General features: G+C 34.6%; 2 protein-coding genes and 1 long non-coding RNA gene across 4 annotated transcripts; 1 reads left to right on the top strand and 2 right to left on the bottom strand.

Annotated features, from left to right (window-relative positions):
- Positions 1–245: 245 nt before the first annotated feature.
- On the bottom strand, positions 246–1,848 carry LOC147540334 (MADS-box transcription factor 51-like). 2 transcript variants are annotated; one of them, XM_086642231.1, is made up of 3 exons: positions 1,656–1,848; positions 1,277–1,337; positions 246–1,098 (listed from the first exon to the last, which is right to left on the bottom strand). In XM_086642231.1, the coding sequence occupies exons 1-3, from the start codon at positions 1,666–1,668 to the stop codon at positions 519–521; spliced, it is 654 nt and encodes a 217-aa protein (XP_086498357.1). In that variant the 5' UTR covers positions 1,669–1,848; the 3' UTR covers positions 246–518. The 2 variants fall into 2 exon arrangements, with proteins under 2 accessions (XP_086498357.1, XP_086498358.1); XM_086642232.1 differs by having other exon boundaries at positions 1,267–1,337; positions 1,656–1,841.
- A 3,531-nt stretch (positions 1,849–5,379) lies between these two features.
- Positions 5,380–6,993, top strand: LOC147540333 (uncharacterized). The gene is made up of 2 exons (XR_015225387.1): positions 5,380–5,914; positions 6,147–6,993. It is a non-coding gene; the product is annotated as an uncharacterized LOC147540333 (long non-coding RNA).
- A 3,713-nt stretch (positions 6,994–10,706) lies between these two features.
- Positions 10,707–12,037, bottom strand: LOC147540332 (agamous-like MADS-box protein AGL21). Its single transcript, XM_086642230.1, has 3 exons — positions 11,908–12,037; positions 11,586–11,646; positions 10,707–11,425 (listed from the first exon to the last, which is right to left on the bottom strand). The coding sequence occupies exons 1-3, from the start codon at positions 11,918–11,920 to the stop codon at positions 10,837–10,839; spliced, it is 663 nt and encodes a 220-aa protein (XP_086498356.1). The 5' UTR covers positions 11,921–12,037; the 3' UTR covers positions 10,707–10,836.
- Positions 12,038–15,108: the final 3,071 nt, after the last annotated feature.

Below are 15,108 nucleotides of genomic sequence, written 5' to 3'. Positions count from 1 at the left end.
TGCAACATATATAGTTAATTCTCTTGTTTCTGCACCATATTTTTCGTTCTGCTGCAACCAACAGTTGTAATTCTGTTTCTGTTTTCAGTCTGTTCCAGACTCCCCTCTCCCCTCATTCCCCTCGCGCTTCTCTCCTCTCTTTCTCACTCTCTCCCTCCTCTCTCTGTAATCTCTCTCCCTTTTTAGCTTGTGAAAGAATGGAGGTTTCAGTCGATTTGGAAACAGATGATAAAAGAGTGACAATAAGAACTGAAAACCACATATATATTTAAAAAACTAAAAATGTGAACTTAGGGAACACCATTGCTATTACATGAAATTGTTGTTTGATACTCCACAAGTATCATAAACAACTACTCCTAATAAGAAGAAAACACACCTAAAACAAATGATAGCATCTATATCTCAACTCAGAGATTAAATGCACAAAGAGTCAGTGTGATGATATTCGGAAACTGCCAAAAAACCTCGGAATCTCAATCCCAAAGGAAGTGACAATTTCATTTTCTCCATGACAACTAAACAGAAGCATCTTCACTTTGAGATGGCAGAGCCGGACGAAAACTGACGGGAAGAGTAGCAGCAGGATCAGCAGCAGAATCGACAATTGCTTCAGCTGCTGCTGATGAGGATGAAGAAGATGCTACAAGCTCCTTGATTCTCATGCGGACATTTCTCTTCGTATTTAGCAGTCTGTTCCTAAGTTTTTGTATTTCTTCGAACGATAGTTCATTAACATTTATGTCCTCCCACCAAAACTTACTACTAGTACCCTCACTACCAACACTTATTTGATCATCATCTGTCTTCTTCTTCTTCTTGTTTTCTTCTTCTTCTTGAACACCATTTAAGTACCTATCAAGTACCGAGTCAACAGAATCATGGCCGAAAGCATGCACCTCGCCAGAATCATTATCGAAAGTAATAATTGCAATCTTAGCATCACATTCGACGCAAATTTCAGCAGCTTCCTTGAAAAGACTCTTACGTTTCTTCGAGATCATCTCCCTTCTTTTTTCTTTGTCTTCTATATATTCCATCTCACCCATATTAGGTTTTAGCTCTGTCTCCGATTGTTCTTCTTCGTCCACAGGCACACTAGTCCAATACGAATCATAATCATAGATTTAGTTTCTTATTAAGGTTAGTAATAAGATATGAAATGATTACACTTTTGAATTGGTACCCATACAAGAAAAGTAATTCACAACTCACCAGAATCATAATCAAGCAGAAATCAGAGGAAAGGTAAAGAGTGGAAATTACATGATTATACCTGATATAGTTGTTCGATTCCATTTCTACCTTTGATGTTTCTTCTCGGGGGACAATTAACCCTGTAAAATTACGAAGAAATTAGGATGTTGTGGGAGAAAGAGAGAACTAGGGTTTCAGAGTGAGGACTTAAAAGGACCTCTCTTTGACAATTAACCATTAAATTACAAAGAAATTCAACTCCTAGAAATCAAAATCAAAAGAACTTCCAGAGAGAGAGAGAGAGAGAATTAGGGTTTTCAAAATGAGGATGTAAGTTACAGTTACTTGAAGTGGAAGGAATCAACCATAGACACAAATCATGTGGTTCATTCATTATAAACATTGAAAAAATTAGGGCAAAATTATCGAACAAGAAATAAAAACAGTATCAAAATTACCTTGATTTTCCATCTGAATTGAATCTTCAAGTGATTCCAAGTTATCTGGTTTGATTGAGAGAGAAAGAGAGTTTTGAGAGAGAAAGAGAATTTTAGAGAGAGAGAGAAAGAGAGAGAGTTTTAGTGAGAAGAAAGAGGAATGAAAGTTCGAATTTATAGTTCAAGTCTTGAAGATAGTCGGTTCTTGTTAGTTACTAAAAATTTTAGAAAGTGGGACCCGCCAAAAACCATATAAATGAAATTTTAGAAATTGAGACCCACCCGAAAAGCAAGAAACGAAATTTAGAAAGTGGGACCCGGCCAAAATTATATAAATGAAAATTTAGAAAGTGGGACCAGCCCAAAGTCAGTTATTTGATAAATTAAAAAGGTGGCCAATATACGGACAATCAACTTTTTTATATGGACAAATATATTGGGCGTAAATAACAAAACCATACTAAAGGATCTAAAATGAAGTACTTCATTCTTTTTCCTTCTTCATCGTACACACTCCTTCACCGGTGATCCTATTTGTTGGACAACCACCACCAGCATATTATCTTCTCCATTGTTCTTCCTTTTCATCTTTATATTGAAATGTGTAGGGAAATTTCTGCCACTTTTCCAACCACTTCATACAACAAATATGAAAGAGCCAAAAGATTCAAAAGCAAAAGAACAGTAAAACTATTGACAATCATCGAGAACTACTAATAAATCTAATAGTTAAGAAAACAAAAAAGATTGAAAATTGGAATCTGAGTGAAAACGTGAAGAAAGAAAAAGAAAATGAAAGAAGAAATTTGGATTGAAGCTTTTCATGATATTCCTTTTTGTTTTTATACCTGGAAGTTTGAAACTACTACAAAACTCATTCAATTTTTTATGTTAGAGAAGATGATGAGAGCAGCTTCAGCATCACAAAGAACATAAAGTTCATAAGCTTTATGCAAAAGTCCATTTCTACGTTCTGCGAACAGTACTTGTCTGTTAATCTTGTTTTTACTATTACACTCAATCCTTCCTCTTCCCATTATGATCAAGTTTAACCTAATCTCTTTTCTTTCTTCTACAAACAGAGATATTTCTAGTGAGAGAAACAAAGAAAGAGAGATTCTCTTCAATTCAACTAAACTATTGTCATTGATCGTTGTAACAAAAAATAAATAAATTATTCGATCAATTTAAACCTAATAGTTTCTGAAATCTTCCAACCAGTTCCATCTGACTCTTCTAGAGGATGTTGACTTCCTCCTGATGGACTTGGATGATTCATCAGTCAAGTAGAATCAGGGTGTATTATTGCCTCCTTTTTCATTCATCTTAAATTCACAGAAGATGGTTGGATATCTCCTTAATCACTCTTCTCCATCCTTCCTTCTAAAAATAATTTAGGGTTTCTCTCTCCCTCAAATCAGACCAATTGATTTTTGGAAGTTTCTCAATTGTCAGAGAAAACTTTGATTGCCTTAGAAATGGCGTGGCCGGTGAAGATGTGTGGGAGCCGATAACAGTGGAGATGAAGAAGAAGTAAAAAAAGATATTTACTTTTACGTCCTTCAATTTGACTGTGTTATTTGCCCCCAACCTATGTTTGTCCATATAAAAAAGTTGTTTGTCCATATAATGGTTACCATTAAAAAGAAGAAAAGATGTTTCCGTTGAGATTGTCTATAGGCACATTTATTTCTTGCCATTAGCACCCCAAACACCTCTTGACTCCAGTGCGACTGACGCCTTTTATCGACACTCTAAGGCCATGTTTGGCGCGCGGGAATGGAATGTCATTCCCGGGAATCCCATTCCCGTAATGCGATTCCTGGGAATCAGATTATTTTGGTTTAATGTTTGGTTCAACCAAAAATAAGAATTCCATTCCCGATGGATTCCTAACTTGTTGTTTGGTTTGTGTAGGAAGAGGAATGTAAATTTTTACGAAAGTCCTGTTATATCCTTTACTTAAACTACATAAATTATAGGTCAACTTTGTTATATATATATTTTAATTAGTATTATATATTCAAATTTATAGATATGAAATAGTAACGTAATACACTAAGTTAAGTTGTATATAAAGATTTATTTAAAATAAATAAGGTTTCGACTAATTTTTTTTAAATGTTATGAGATTGATTTTTAATGAACAAAGAGCAAGAGAGAAGAAAAAAACTAGAGATATGGAGAGAGAGAGGGAGAGAGTTATGTTCGAGCGAGAGGGTGGGAGAGAGAGAGTGTGTGTGTTGCTATGGTGGTGGTTGAAACTCTAGGTTTTTAATTTTTTAGTAAAAATATTATGAGAATGACGATTTTAATATTAGTCATTCTAATATTTTATCAAGGATTATTTTGTCCAGAAATATTAAATCAAATCATTCCCGGGAATGGGAATCACAAACCCACCCCCCTGGGTTTGCTATTACCCCATTTGGAGGGAATCTCATTCCTTCAGGAATAGGAATACCCCTGTATTCCCGCGAGCCAAACAGTAGTCAGGAATGTGATTCCCAGGAATCACATTCCATTCCCACGCGATTCCCGCGTGCCAAACATGGCCTAAGAGGGTAAACTTATTCTGGGTATGGCCTAATCCGAAAGCTGGAGGATAAGAGTTTGAAAACTGGACAACCCGATACCTTTTTTCTTTTATAATTGTTCAGCGTATACCTCGAACCCTTGACCTTTAGTTGGAAGATTATACTTCTTACCATTCCAACCAAAGATTGTTAACCTTTTAACATACCAGTGTTACAGTGTAGGAGCATTTTGACTTCTTCAAATGTGAAATTTTAATTTCTACTTACTAATTAATCATTACTAACCCACTTAAAAATAATCCTTCTCTCTCTTGTTCTTTTTAAGCTCAAACCCTAATTTTTCCTCCTTTTCCCTCTTTCTCTCTCTTTCCCAAGGTAGAAGATGAAGTCTAGAGACCAAGTTAGAGTATTTTATTTCTATTTTTACCAAAAAACCATTTTGCCCTTTCTTAGTAGTTAGCTACTCATTTTGATTTCTTCAAGCTATTTTGACTTCTTCTTTGACTCCATTTAGCTCTAGCTTGACCCATGGACTCTATAACTTGACCCAAGGTTGCAAAATGACTATTTTACCCTTATCTCCTAACTTGTTCATTTCTTATCCTTTTCATCTCTAGTCTTCACCAAAGTGATCATCATGCTCCCGAGACTTCATAGACTTTCTTAAACTATATTTTGACCTCGTAGGTGCAAAATGACCAAAATACCCTTGGTGAGTTTTTCTCTCCTTACTTCATCTTTGCTCCTTAGGCTTTAGAGACTTCTCATAGTGATAGTGATGGAACCAGGTCTTTAAATCCAGGTCAGAAAATCCGATTCGTGGCTACTAAACCCTAAATCTTTAAATTCAGATCAGAAAAAAAAAACCTAATTAGTGATAGTGAATCCCTTCAATAGAGATAGTGATAGAACCATATCTTTAAATTCAGGTCAGAAAATCAGATTCTTGGCTACTAAACGCTAGATCTTTAAATTCAGATCAGAAATAAAACCCTAATTAGTGATAGGGAAGGGATTAGTGTTCTAATAGTGATAATGATAGAACCATATCTTTAAATTCAGGTCAGAAAATCAGATTCTTGGCTACTAAACCCTAGATCTTTAAATTCAGATCACAAATAAAACCCTAATTAGTGATAGGAAAGGGATTAGTGTTCTAATAGTGATAATGATAGAACCATATCTTTAAATTCAGGTCAGAAAATCAGATTCTTGGCTACTAAACCCTAGATCTTTAAATTCAGATCAGAAATAAAACCCTAATTTGTGATAGTGAAGGGATTAGTGTTCTAATAGTGATAATGATGGGATTAGTGTTCTAATAGTGATAGGCATAGGATTAGTGATAGGATAATTCAATTAAGTTCAATCTTAAACTTAAATCAGATTCTGTCTTTTTTCAGATTTAGCTGAATCTGAGTTCAGTCCACTTCAAAAGGCGGCATTCGAAGGTAAATTGAATGCTATTTATCGCTATCTAATTAGAATAGTTAAAAAGACGATAGATATGCTACTGATACTTAAGAAGACGATAATGATGGTGATTTTACGGTTTAGATAATGTAGCTTCTTCTTCCCAGACACAGTTTTTACAAGGTGCCACCATCCATCTAGAACGAATTTCATATACTATTGCCTTTATGAACTTCACTTGTTTATGTTACATAGGAAAAAAATGGGTTTTCTCGAATTGGGTTTCTAGGTCAACAGAGAAATGTCATTGTCTGGTGGCCACAATTTAAAGTTAAGGGAAATGCTATTTTCCCAAGGAGGTTGACAAGGGGTTTGACATAACGATGAGGTGGATGCCTTTCATAAGTAAGAAAGTGGATGACCCAAATCTGAACCGTTCAAATCGAACGACTCAGATTTAAACAAATTTTTCATCCACTTTCTTACTTATGAAAGGCATCCACCTCATCATTATGTCAAGCTCCTTGTCAATCTCCTTGGGAAAGTAGCATGACCGTTAAAGTTAATTGACCTCCATTTCTATGGAAGCAAAATTATTCGAAAACATAACACTAGTTATATATTTTTTTCTGGACATAAATATTATTTGAAAGTACACCTAACACACCTAACCAGGACAAGATGGTAATATTAGCAATACTGAATCATGTCCAATGGTTTGATTTATGTCTTTTTCCTTCCTTATCAATCTGCTTTCAAACTCCCCGTAGAGGCGAAGCATGGTAGGATACTAGTAGTATGACCCAAATTATCTTACTTAGCGTGGAACAATGTTTACGAACCAACATTTGAGCCTTATCCACAAATCAATCCGAAGAGTTCTTTAAACCATAAAACATACAACTTTACTCATCTTGTGGTCAAAGGTGCCATCGAACTGTTACTGGTGCGAAACGCTCTTCTGAAGAACCCCATAGCTTCTTCATCCCAGACTCAATTTTTAAACCTGAACTTCAGTTATTTAAACCTGTTGATACCTTCATTATCTTCTGTCTTGTTCTCTCCATTACTTCCATTTATTGTAGCATCTTAAACTGATTGGTTGCTGAACAAAAATGTTGGGACATATTAGCATCTGAAAATCTAGTATTGCAAATAATCACTTAATTAGCATATGGTCCTGCACTATATTTGCAACTAATGATGGATGTATTTTGCAGGAAATGCAAAAGTGGTCTCACGTATACTTTCCACAGGACTACGTTATGATTTCTCTAATGACGTAGGTACCCCGGTGCAGCTTGCTGCACCCCGGGGGCACCATAACGTTGTTAAGATGCTACGATTAAAGTTTACAAAGGTAAACTACGACCATTTTGACACATATTATTAAAATAGATAACAGTATACAGTAAATTACTTTTTCTACAGATACATACCCCTAACTCATATCACGAGATTTACAGTAGTGTCATAAAGTTCTTGGAGATATTAAACTTAGCTCAGGTGAGGGAGATCGATCGAGTGTTGGGCATAAACAAGAAGATACTAGGCTGTTACGACACATAGACTCAAGAGGTGGTTGATTTCTTGTTCGATTTCCTTGTTTAAAATATTAATTAGTATCTAGTTAATAAATAATATTATTAATTAGTATCTAGTTAATAAATAATATTATTAATTAGTATCTAGTTAATAAATAATATTATTAATTAGTATCTAGTTAATAAATAATATTATTAATTAGTATCTAGTTAATAAATAATATTATTAATTAGTATCTAATTGATAAATAATAATATTACTTTATTTTAATTAATAAATAATGTTATTCATATGTATTCTAGAATAAATAATGTTATTAGTATTTTAAGTAATAAATGATATTATTAATTGGTATCTAGTTAATAAAATGTTACTTGGCATTCTAATTAATAAATAATGTTATTGATTGGTATCTAATTAATAAATTATATTATTAATTAGTATCTAATTAATAAATTATTATTAATTAGTATCTAATTAATAAATTATTATTAATAAGTATCTAATAATAAATAATATTATATTCTAATTAGTAAATAATATTATTAATAAGTATAATACAATAAATAATGTTATATTCTAATTAATAAATAATATTATTAATAAGTATACTACAACAAATAATATTATTGTAGTCTTTTACTTGTTAAAATCCACGGATTCATGAATCCAAGTAATAGTTGTTTGTTTGTTTGGCCACTTATAAGAATTCGTTTTCTTCATAATTTTTTTTTTCTCGAGAACTATTTTCCAATTTTTTTGTGAAATAGTTTTTTTTCAAAAAAAAAGTTATTCCTGAAAGTCATTTTTCCTTCGAAAGCCCTTTTTCCCGAAAAAAATTCTGACTTTTTTTTGCGGAAACCGAGATTTCATCAAACCTTTTTTTTTCGAAAACCGGTTTTTTTCGAAAAAACGGTTTTCGAGAAAGAAAAAAAAAATTTGAGAAAAGAACAACGATTTTTCGGTAAAAAAGCAGGTTCGAAGAAAAAATAGTTTCAAGGAAAAATAAGTTTTGAGAAAAAAAATTTTGGAGAAGAATCGGTTTTCGGGGAAAAAAAAGGTTGTCGGAAAAATCGAGTTTCAGTAAAAAAAAAAAATAACGATTTTAGTTGGGCATTTCTTTTTTGAAGGAAATTCATTTTTTTCTTTGTCGATTTTAAGTTTGAAATCTAGGTTTATCAATCCAAAATTCTAGCAAATCCTAGGGGGTAGGGTGGGATTTTGATCCGATATAAATTTTGGAATCAGGAATCTTTAGGATTAAGAGTCATAAGATTCTTAATAGCCAAATAAACCAAAGATTCTTAATTCTTACCTTCTACTTTTGATAGGAATTCTACTTAAGAATCCTGCAACCAAACGCATTATCATAACCACTTTGCCGTTGTCTAGTCGAAAGTCTTTTAATCTTCCATTGACATACAAACAACAATCTGGAGCGTTTCGTATATATTGATTAGTTATCGTTCAAGTAGTGAATTATAGGAATTGTCGTGAAATAGAGTGTCTCTAAATGGCCAAATAGGAAAGAGGTCATTAAGAGATCCATTTTTCACACTTGACACATAGGATTTTTAGAGATTTTCTTGAGTCTTGCATTGGAGATTCTAAATTGTACCTAGTTTGAAATCTAAATTTTCTGGGCGACGACCATGAAAAAAAAAAAAATTCGCTCAAATAACCCCTTCGCCGGAGTTCGGGTTTGTTGAAGAACAGATCAGATCCGGTCTGTTGGGGAGAGAGAAGATGAGGTGGAGAGAGAGTGAGGTGAGTGGTGATTAGGCCTCGCCGCGTACAGAAGAAAGTCTTCTTTTTCTTTCTTTATTTTTATTTCCCTCTAACAACTTACAAAATAAAATTGTCAAACAAAATAGACCAATTTTTAACCAAGTCTTCATACCCCGAAAACTATTTAGATTTCCCCAAAAGCGCTGGCCTAAATTTTCCCCTATTTCTCTCTTCCTAGGTTAGTAAAGCATCAGCGCCCTGATGTTATTTGTAACCTAAGAGCATCTCCAAGGTAAGACTGGATCTTAAAATTTTAAGCGTCACCTATAATTTTAATTTTTTTTTAAAAAGACCTCTACAATGCAAAATCTAAGCCAAATCTAAAGAGGATATAGAAACATTTAATTTTAATGTCTCAAAGAGATTTTTACATCCATTGCAAGGGGAGCCTTAAGACTATGTTTGGTCAATTGTCATTGACAGAATCAATGTGTTTGTTGGGTGGGGACGTGGGCTGGGCCGCTGGGGTGGGGGGCTTTAATAAAAGGGTGGGGACGTGGGTTGGGCCGCTGGGGTGGGGGCCTTTAGTAAAAGGGTGGGGACGTGGGTTGGGCCGCTGGAGTGGGGGCCTTTAGTAAAAGGGTGGGGACGTGGGCTGCGGTGGGGGCTTTAATAAAATTGGGACGCCCTATAAAACTGCCCAAACAATTTTACAAATTTTTTTGAGGTAAATTTTTTCATGTTTTTTTCCCTGGAAATTTCTTTTTCACATCTTTTAGGTCAATTGGAAAATCAAATAGTGAGTTGTTTGTGTGCTAATTCTGTATCATAAAGGAGAATGTTAAAAAAGTACTTTCTTTTATAGAATTTAACGAGGTATTTATAGCAAAAGCTATCAGGCCCTTCAGTTGCTAGTGTTAGAAGCGACGACACGATTCTCTATGTGATAGTCTCACATTGCTCCTAAGAGTGTCCAGAGCTTAGGGTGTAAGGTGTACGCTCAACTTTAATAAATGACAAGACTTTTTGGGTGAGTTCGTGGAGCCTTCACCTAAAGCAAAATCTCGCACATGTGTGAGGTGCGAAATATGGAAACAATATCGTTGACTATTAAGTCTTGAGGCATCACACTCTACCACGATCTCCCCTCCAACATGGTCTCTCCCAAATAGTAAAAAAACAAAAGTTTTTTAAGTGTGTTAAATTCTCTCTTCCTGCTCTATAGCGCATTCCATTATTAGTAGTGATTTTATTAAAGGTTTCTATACTTTTCAGCTAGGTTCTTTTCTTGATGGGGTGGGTTGGAGTTGTTTTCAAAGCAGATATTTCTCAAGTTTGGGATTATCTAGTCATTGGGTTGAGCACGGGATACTTGCGTGGTCTTACAACTTTCAGTGTAAACGCCGAATGGGTGGTGGCTGTCGTTGCACGTCTCATAGGTAAGTCACATTTTCCAAGTATAGTCTTATTATATATTAACAGGACCACATAAAAATGGGTTCAAGAAAATACCATTTTCTCTTTTGTTGTTAGTTCAGGATAATGAATATCTGTATCACACTTGAATCTCCGTCGAATCAATCTGAAGATCCTTCGTTTGTGGTAGTGTGGTATATGGCAGGTACTTTTCTGGCTGTAATGTCCATTAATTTAGGGATTCGGACATCTAAAGGTTTCATGTGACTTTTAAGTAGAATTGGTAAAGAAGAAGGCTCGAAAAAGAAAACGCATAGTTCGACCAGCAAATGGAGGATAGAAAACATCTCCCCCACAATGCCTACTTCAAACATTCTTATGCCTTCACGAATCGAGGTGTATGGCTCGACGAGACGCCTCACCTTGTGAGAGAGCAAACCGCCTTCTGGCGTAAAAACTTATTTAAAACATAGACTATATATATACATTCATTCTGAAACTATCAAAATCACCTTGGAATCTCAATCCCGAAGGAAGTGAAAATTTCATTTTCTCTATGACAACTAAACAGAAGCATCTTCACTTTGAGATGGCAGAGCGGGACGAAAACCAATAGGAAGAGCAGCAGCAGGATCGGCAGTAGAATCAACAATTGCTTCAGCTGCTGCTGATGAGGATGAAGAAGATGCTACAAGCTCCTCGATTCTCATGCGGACATTTCTCTTCGTATTTAGCAGTCTGTTCCTAAGTTTTTGTATTTCTTCGAACGATAGTTCATTAACATTTATGTCTTCCCACCAAAACTTACTACTAGTACCCTCACCACCAACACTTATTTGATAATCATCTGGTTTCTTCTTCTTGTTTTCTTCTTCTTCTTGAACACCATTCAAGTACCTATCAAGTACCGAGTCAACAGAATCATGGCCGAAAGCATGCACCTCGCCAGAATCATTATCGAAAGTAACTATTGCAATCTTAGCATCACATTCGACGCAAATTTCAGCAGCTTCCTTGAAAAGACTCTTACGTTTCTTCGAGATCATCGCCCTTCTCTTTTCTTTGTCTTGTATATATTCCATCTGAACCTTTTGCTTACCCATATTAGGTTTTAGTTCCGTCTCCGATTGTTCTTCTTCGTCCACAGAAACACTAATCGAATACGAATCATAGATTTAGTTTCTTATTAAGATATGAAATGATTACACTTTTGGATTGATATCCATACAAGAAAAGTACTTCCCAACTCACCAAAATCACAATCAAGCAGAAATCAGAGGAAAGATGAAAAGTGGAAATTACATGATTATACCTTATAAAGGAGTTCGATTCCATTTCTTCCTTTGATGTTTCTTCTGGGTGGACAATTAACCCTGTAAAATTACCAAGAAAATTAACCCTAAGAAGGCAAAATCAAAGGATGTTTCTTCTCATTTTAGTTATTTCTCCCATCTTTCTTCTAGGGTTTCAGAGTGAGGTGCCAATTAACCAGTAAATTACAAAGAAATTGAAAATGAGAATCAAAAGAACCTAATAGTTAGATAGAGAACTAGGGTTTTCAAGTGGAAGGAATCAACAATAGACACAAATCATATGGTTCATCATAAACCTTGAAAAAAATAGGGCAAAATTACCTCGATTTTCCATCTGAATTGAATCTTCAAGTGAATCGAAGTTATGTGGTTTGATTCTAAGACAAATAGAATTTTAGAGAGAGAGAGAGTTTTAGTGAGAAGGGAGAGGATTGAGTTTGAATTTATAGTCGGTTCTTGTTTTTTTTTTTTGTTGAAATTATAGTCGGTTCTTGTGAGTTACTAAAAATTTTAGAAAGTGGGGGACCCGCCAAAACCATATAATGAAATTTAGAAAGTGGGACCCGCCCAAAATCACTTATCTCATAGATTAAAAAAGATGTTTCCGTTGAGATTGTCTATAGACACATCTATTTCTTGCCATTAGTACCCAAAACACCTTCGGCAATCGGCACTCTTATTCTCGGTCTGACTCCAACCCAACCCCAAAGCTCTCCGATACAAGAGTTTTTTTTTTTTTTTTTTGAGACGATACAAGAGTTTGAAAGTCTCGGATTGGAGAATCTGAGTCTTGGTTACCCTTTTAGACATATGCCCAGTCTGGGAGAATTTTGACTTTTTCAACTATGAAATATTGATTTCTACTTAATAATTATTACTAACCCACTTGAAAATAATCTGAACTGGTGACAAAATATATATATATTTTTTTTAGCTTAAACACTTCCGAAACCTTTCAACACTAATCAAACTCGTCCCAAATGTCTTTGAGTTATCTCTTATGAAAAAAATTCATTTACATGAATTCAAATCCTTTACATACATCTAAGCATGGGCAGTGAGACTAACCCTGGCTGCAGCGAGGGTTAGTTTTCGAAAATCTATACCAGAAAAGCACACAAAAACCAAAAAAAAATTCTATAGAAAAACGGAAGAATGAGCCAAAGGCCCAAAAAATAGAGGGTAAATAAGCTTTACCACCAACCCAAAAAGGAAATGAGAATCGAGTCCAATAGGTAAGGTTTTTGGTGGGCCCGCGAGTACAACAGAAAATGTGCCTTTCTATCTTAATACCGTTAATACCCTTTTTATTTTTAATTTCCTTACATCTCTCTCTCTAAGATATTTCCCCTTCTTCTCTCTCTAAGAAATTTTCAGAGGAGTTGTCTCTCTTCTTTCTCTTTCTAAAAATTTCTACACTCATTTCTCGTTCTCATCACTCTCCCTCTTTCCAAAAATTTTTACCCATTAATACACTCTTTTGATAAAAATCTAATGATAAAGAAATCAGACCAAGGGTTATTGTTTTAGAAATGGTTTGATTTCTTGGACGAATTTGTTGAAAGTTTAATGGTGAAGAAATATTCTGAAAAGATCAGATTTGAAAATATTTTGGAATGGTTTGATTTCTTGAAAAAATTAGAAAAGTCAGATTCAATGAAAATTTAAGGGAAAATAAATCTTTTTCTTGAACAGGGATTAATGGGTTTTGGAGAAATTTCAGATCTGGGTTCAGAAAGAAAGCTTATAGTGAATATAGTGAAGAATGAAGATTTGATATACATTTAGTGGTGAAGAAATCGGAGTTATCCTTAACTTGATGTACTTTTACTATTTTTGTTATTTCCAATTCACACATTTTTTCAGTTCAGATCCGTAATTAATACAACTATCTTATATTTTTGTTTGATAATCAAAATCTAAGGTTTCTCAAAAATTAAATGGAATAATAACTATCTTGTATTTTTTGGTTAGCAGTAAAGAAATGAATCGGCGATTTTTGAAAGCAACAAATTTGGATTTAAGGTTCCGAGTATTAAATCTTGTTTTTTTATTAAATGTTTTGTCTCTAGAAAATTTGAGAAGTGTATCATATTCGAGATTTGAAAGCAACTAAATATTTTTTTTTACTAAAGGTTCCAAGTATTACTAAATATTGGTTCAAAGTTGGAAACAAATTTTCCTATACTTACTAAAGTTCATTACTAAATAGACAGTATACAGAACAATTTCCAATAAACAAGAATATTTCTAAAATCTGAATTATATTCTAGACACACCAGAGTATTTCTAGAATATTTCGAAAATACATAGTTACAAATAGGGCTGGGAAAACGGTCTGAAACCACGCGATCCGGTCCGTTCGGCCCGAACCGTGAGAGACCGATGACCGAAGCCAACCCGAGCCGGGCTTACTCGGCCCGATGGCTCGGGCTTATAGGGCTGGGACTCGGACATGCTCTCAATTCCGAGTCCCGGCCCGAAAAGCCCGTCCGCTACTCGCCCGATAGTCTGCCCGCTCCCCGCCCGATAGAGTCTCAGCCGTTGGATCTACAATCTATCCTTCATCTCTTATATATACCCTAACTCAAAAAAAAATTTCCTTTTTTTTTTATTTGTTTGTTTGTTGGGGAACAAGAAATGGAACCAAAAAAAGTAATGAAAGCTAGGGCTTCATTTATACTCCTCATTTTCCTCATATTTGTTGTCATTTTAGTCACCACTAAACTTTACTTTGAAAGCATGAAGGTATATTTGCCTGCTTTTCTAATTCAAGAAACTATGTCATCATCATTTTGCTCCTTTTCTTGTAATAATATTAATGACCTAATTTCATCTTCTTCTACTTCATCTTCTTCAGATGGATAGCGGATGGTACTCTGATTCAAGTATTCAACTATGGTGGGTAAGTTGACTGTTGTCTCAGTCTTAGAACAAAAATAATCACAAATTTATTTTTTTTTCTATGCTCATTATTGGATTTGATTTCTATTTTGTGTAAATATCAATAAGAAATGGCAAATGTGAGTCTTAAGCAAAAGAAAAATGTCAACCTCTTGATCCAATGTATCCTGTCTTAAGTTAACCTAATTCAATTTTTTGTGTTCCAGAAATCCGAATAACAAAAAACCAAACATAGAAGATGAAGTAGACGAAGAGGCTTGGGTTGTGGTTGTTAAAGATCTATTAAAAGAACCCTAAAACAACCCACATAGAAGATGAAGTGTAGATGAAGAGATTGAGATCTGAATATATCATTCTATTTTTTTTATTTTTGTAATTTCTTTGTTTATTTTTTTTGTAAATTTTGTTTTGTAAAGTTACTAGTATTATAAATGAAATTAAGTCAAATTCCTTTTTTTTGATTTTTTTTTTAAATACTTGAGCCCGTCCGGCCCGAGCCTGTTGGAACCCGCTCGGACAGCCGGGCTCGGACGGGCTACGGGCACTTAGATTGCGTGTTTCGTCCGGCCCGATCCGCCCGACTCCCTACCTCGGGCTCGGCTTATCCTAGCCCGATCC

Source organism: Eschscholzia californica, unplaced genomic scaffold, assembly GCF_041429995.1.
Source record: "Eschscholzia californica isolate CP2 unplaced genomic scaffold, dmEscCali1.0.p SCAF_5, whole genome shotgun sequence".
Taxonomy (NCBI): Eukaryota; Viridiplantae; Streptophyta; class Magnoliopsida; order Ranunculales; family Papaveraceae; genus Eschscholzia; species Eschscholzia californica.
Note: the sequence above shows the minus strand (reverse complement) of the source record. Positions and strands in the feature narration are given on the sequence as shown.

What these genes read in the sequence shown, in the direction of transcription:
- LOC147540334 (XM_086642231.1), bottom strand. An exon ending in GAATCGAACAACTATATCAG is followed by an intron (nt 1,099 to 1,276) that starts GTATAATCATGT and finishes GTATTGGACTAG; the next exon opens with TGTGCCTGTGGACGAAGAAG.
- LOC147540332 (XM_086642230.1), bottom strand. An exon ending in GAATCGAACTCCTTTATAAG is followed by an intron (nt 11,426 to 11,585) that starts GTATAATCATGT and finishes GTATTCGATTAG; the next exon opens with TGTTTCTGTGGACGAAGAAG.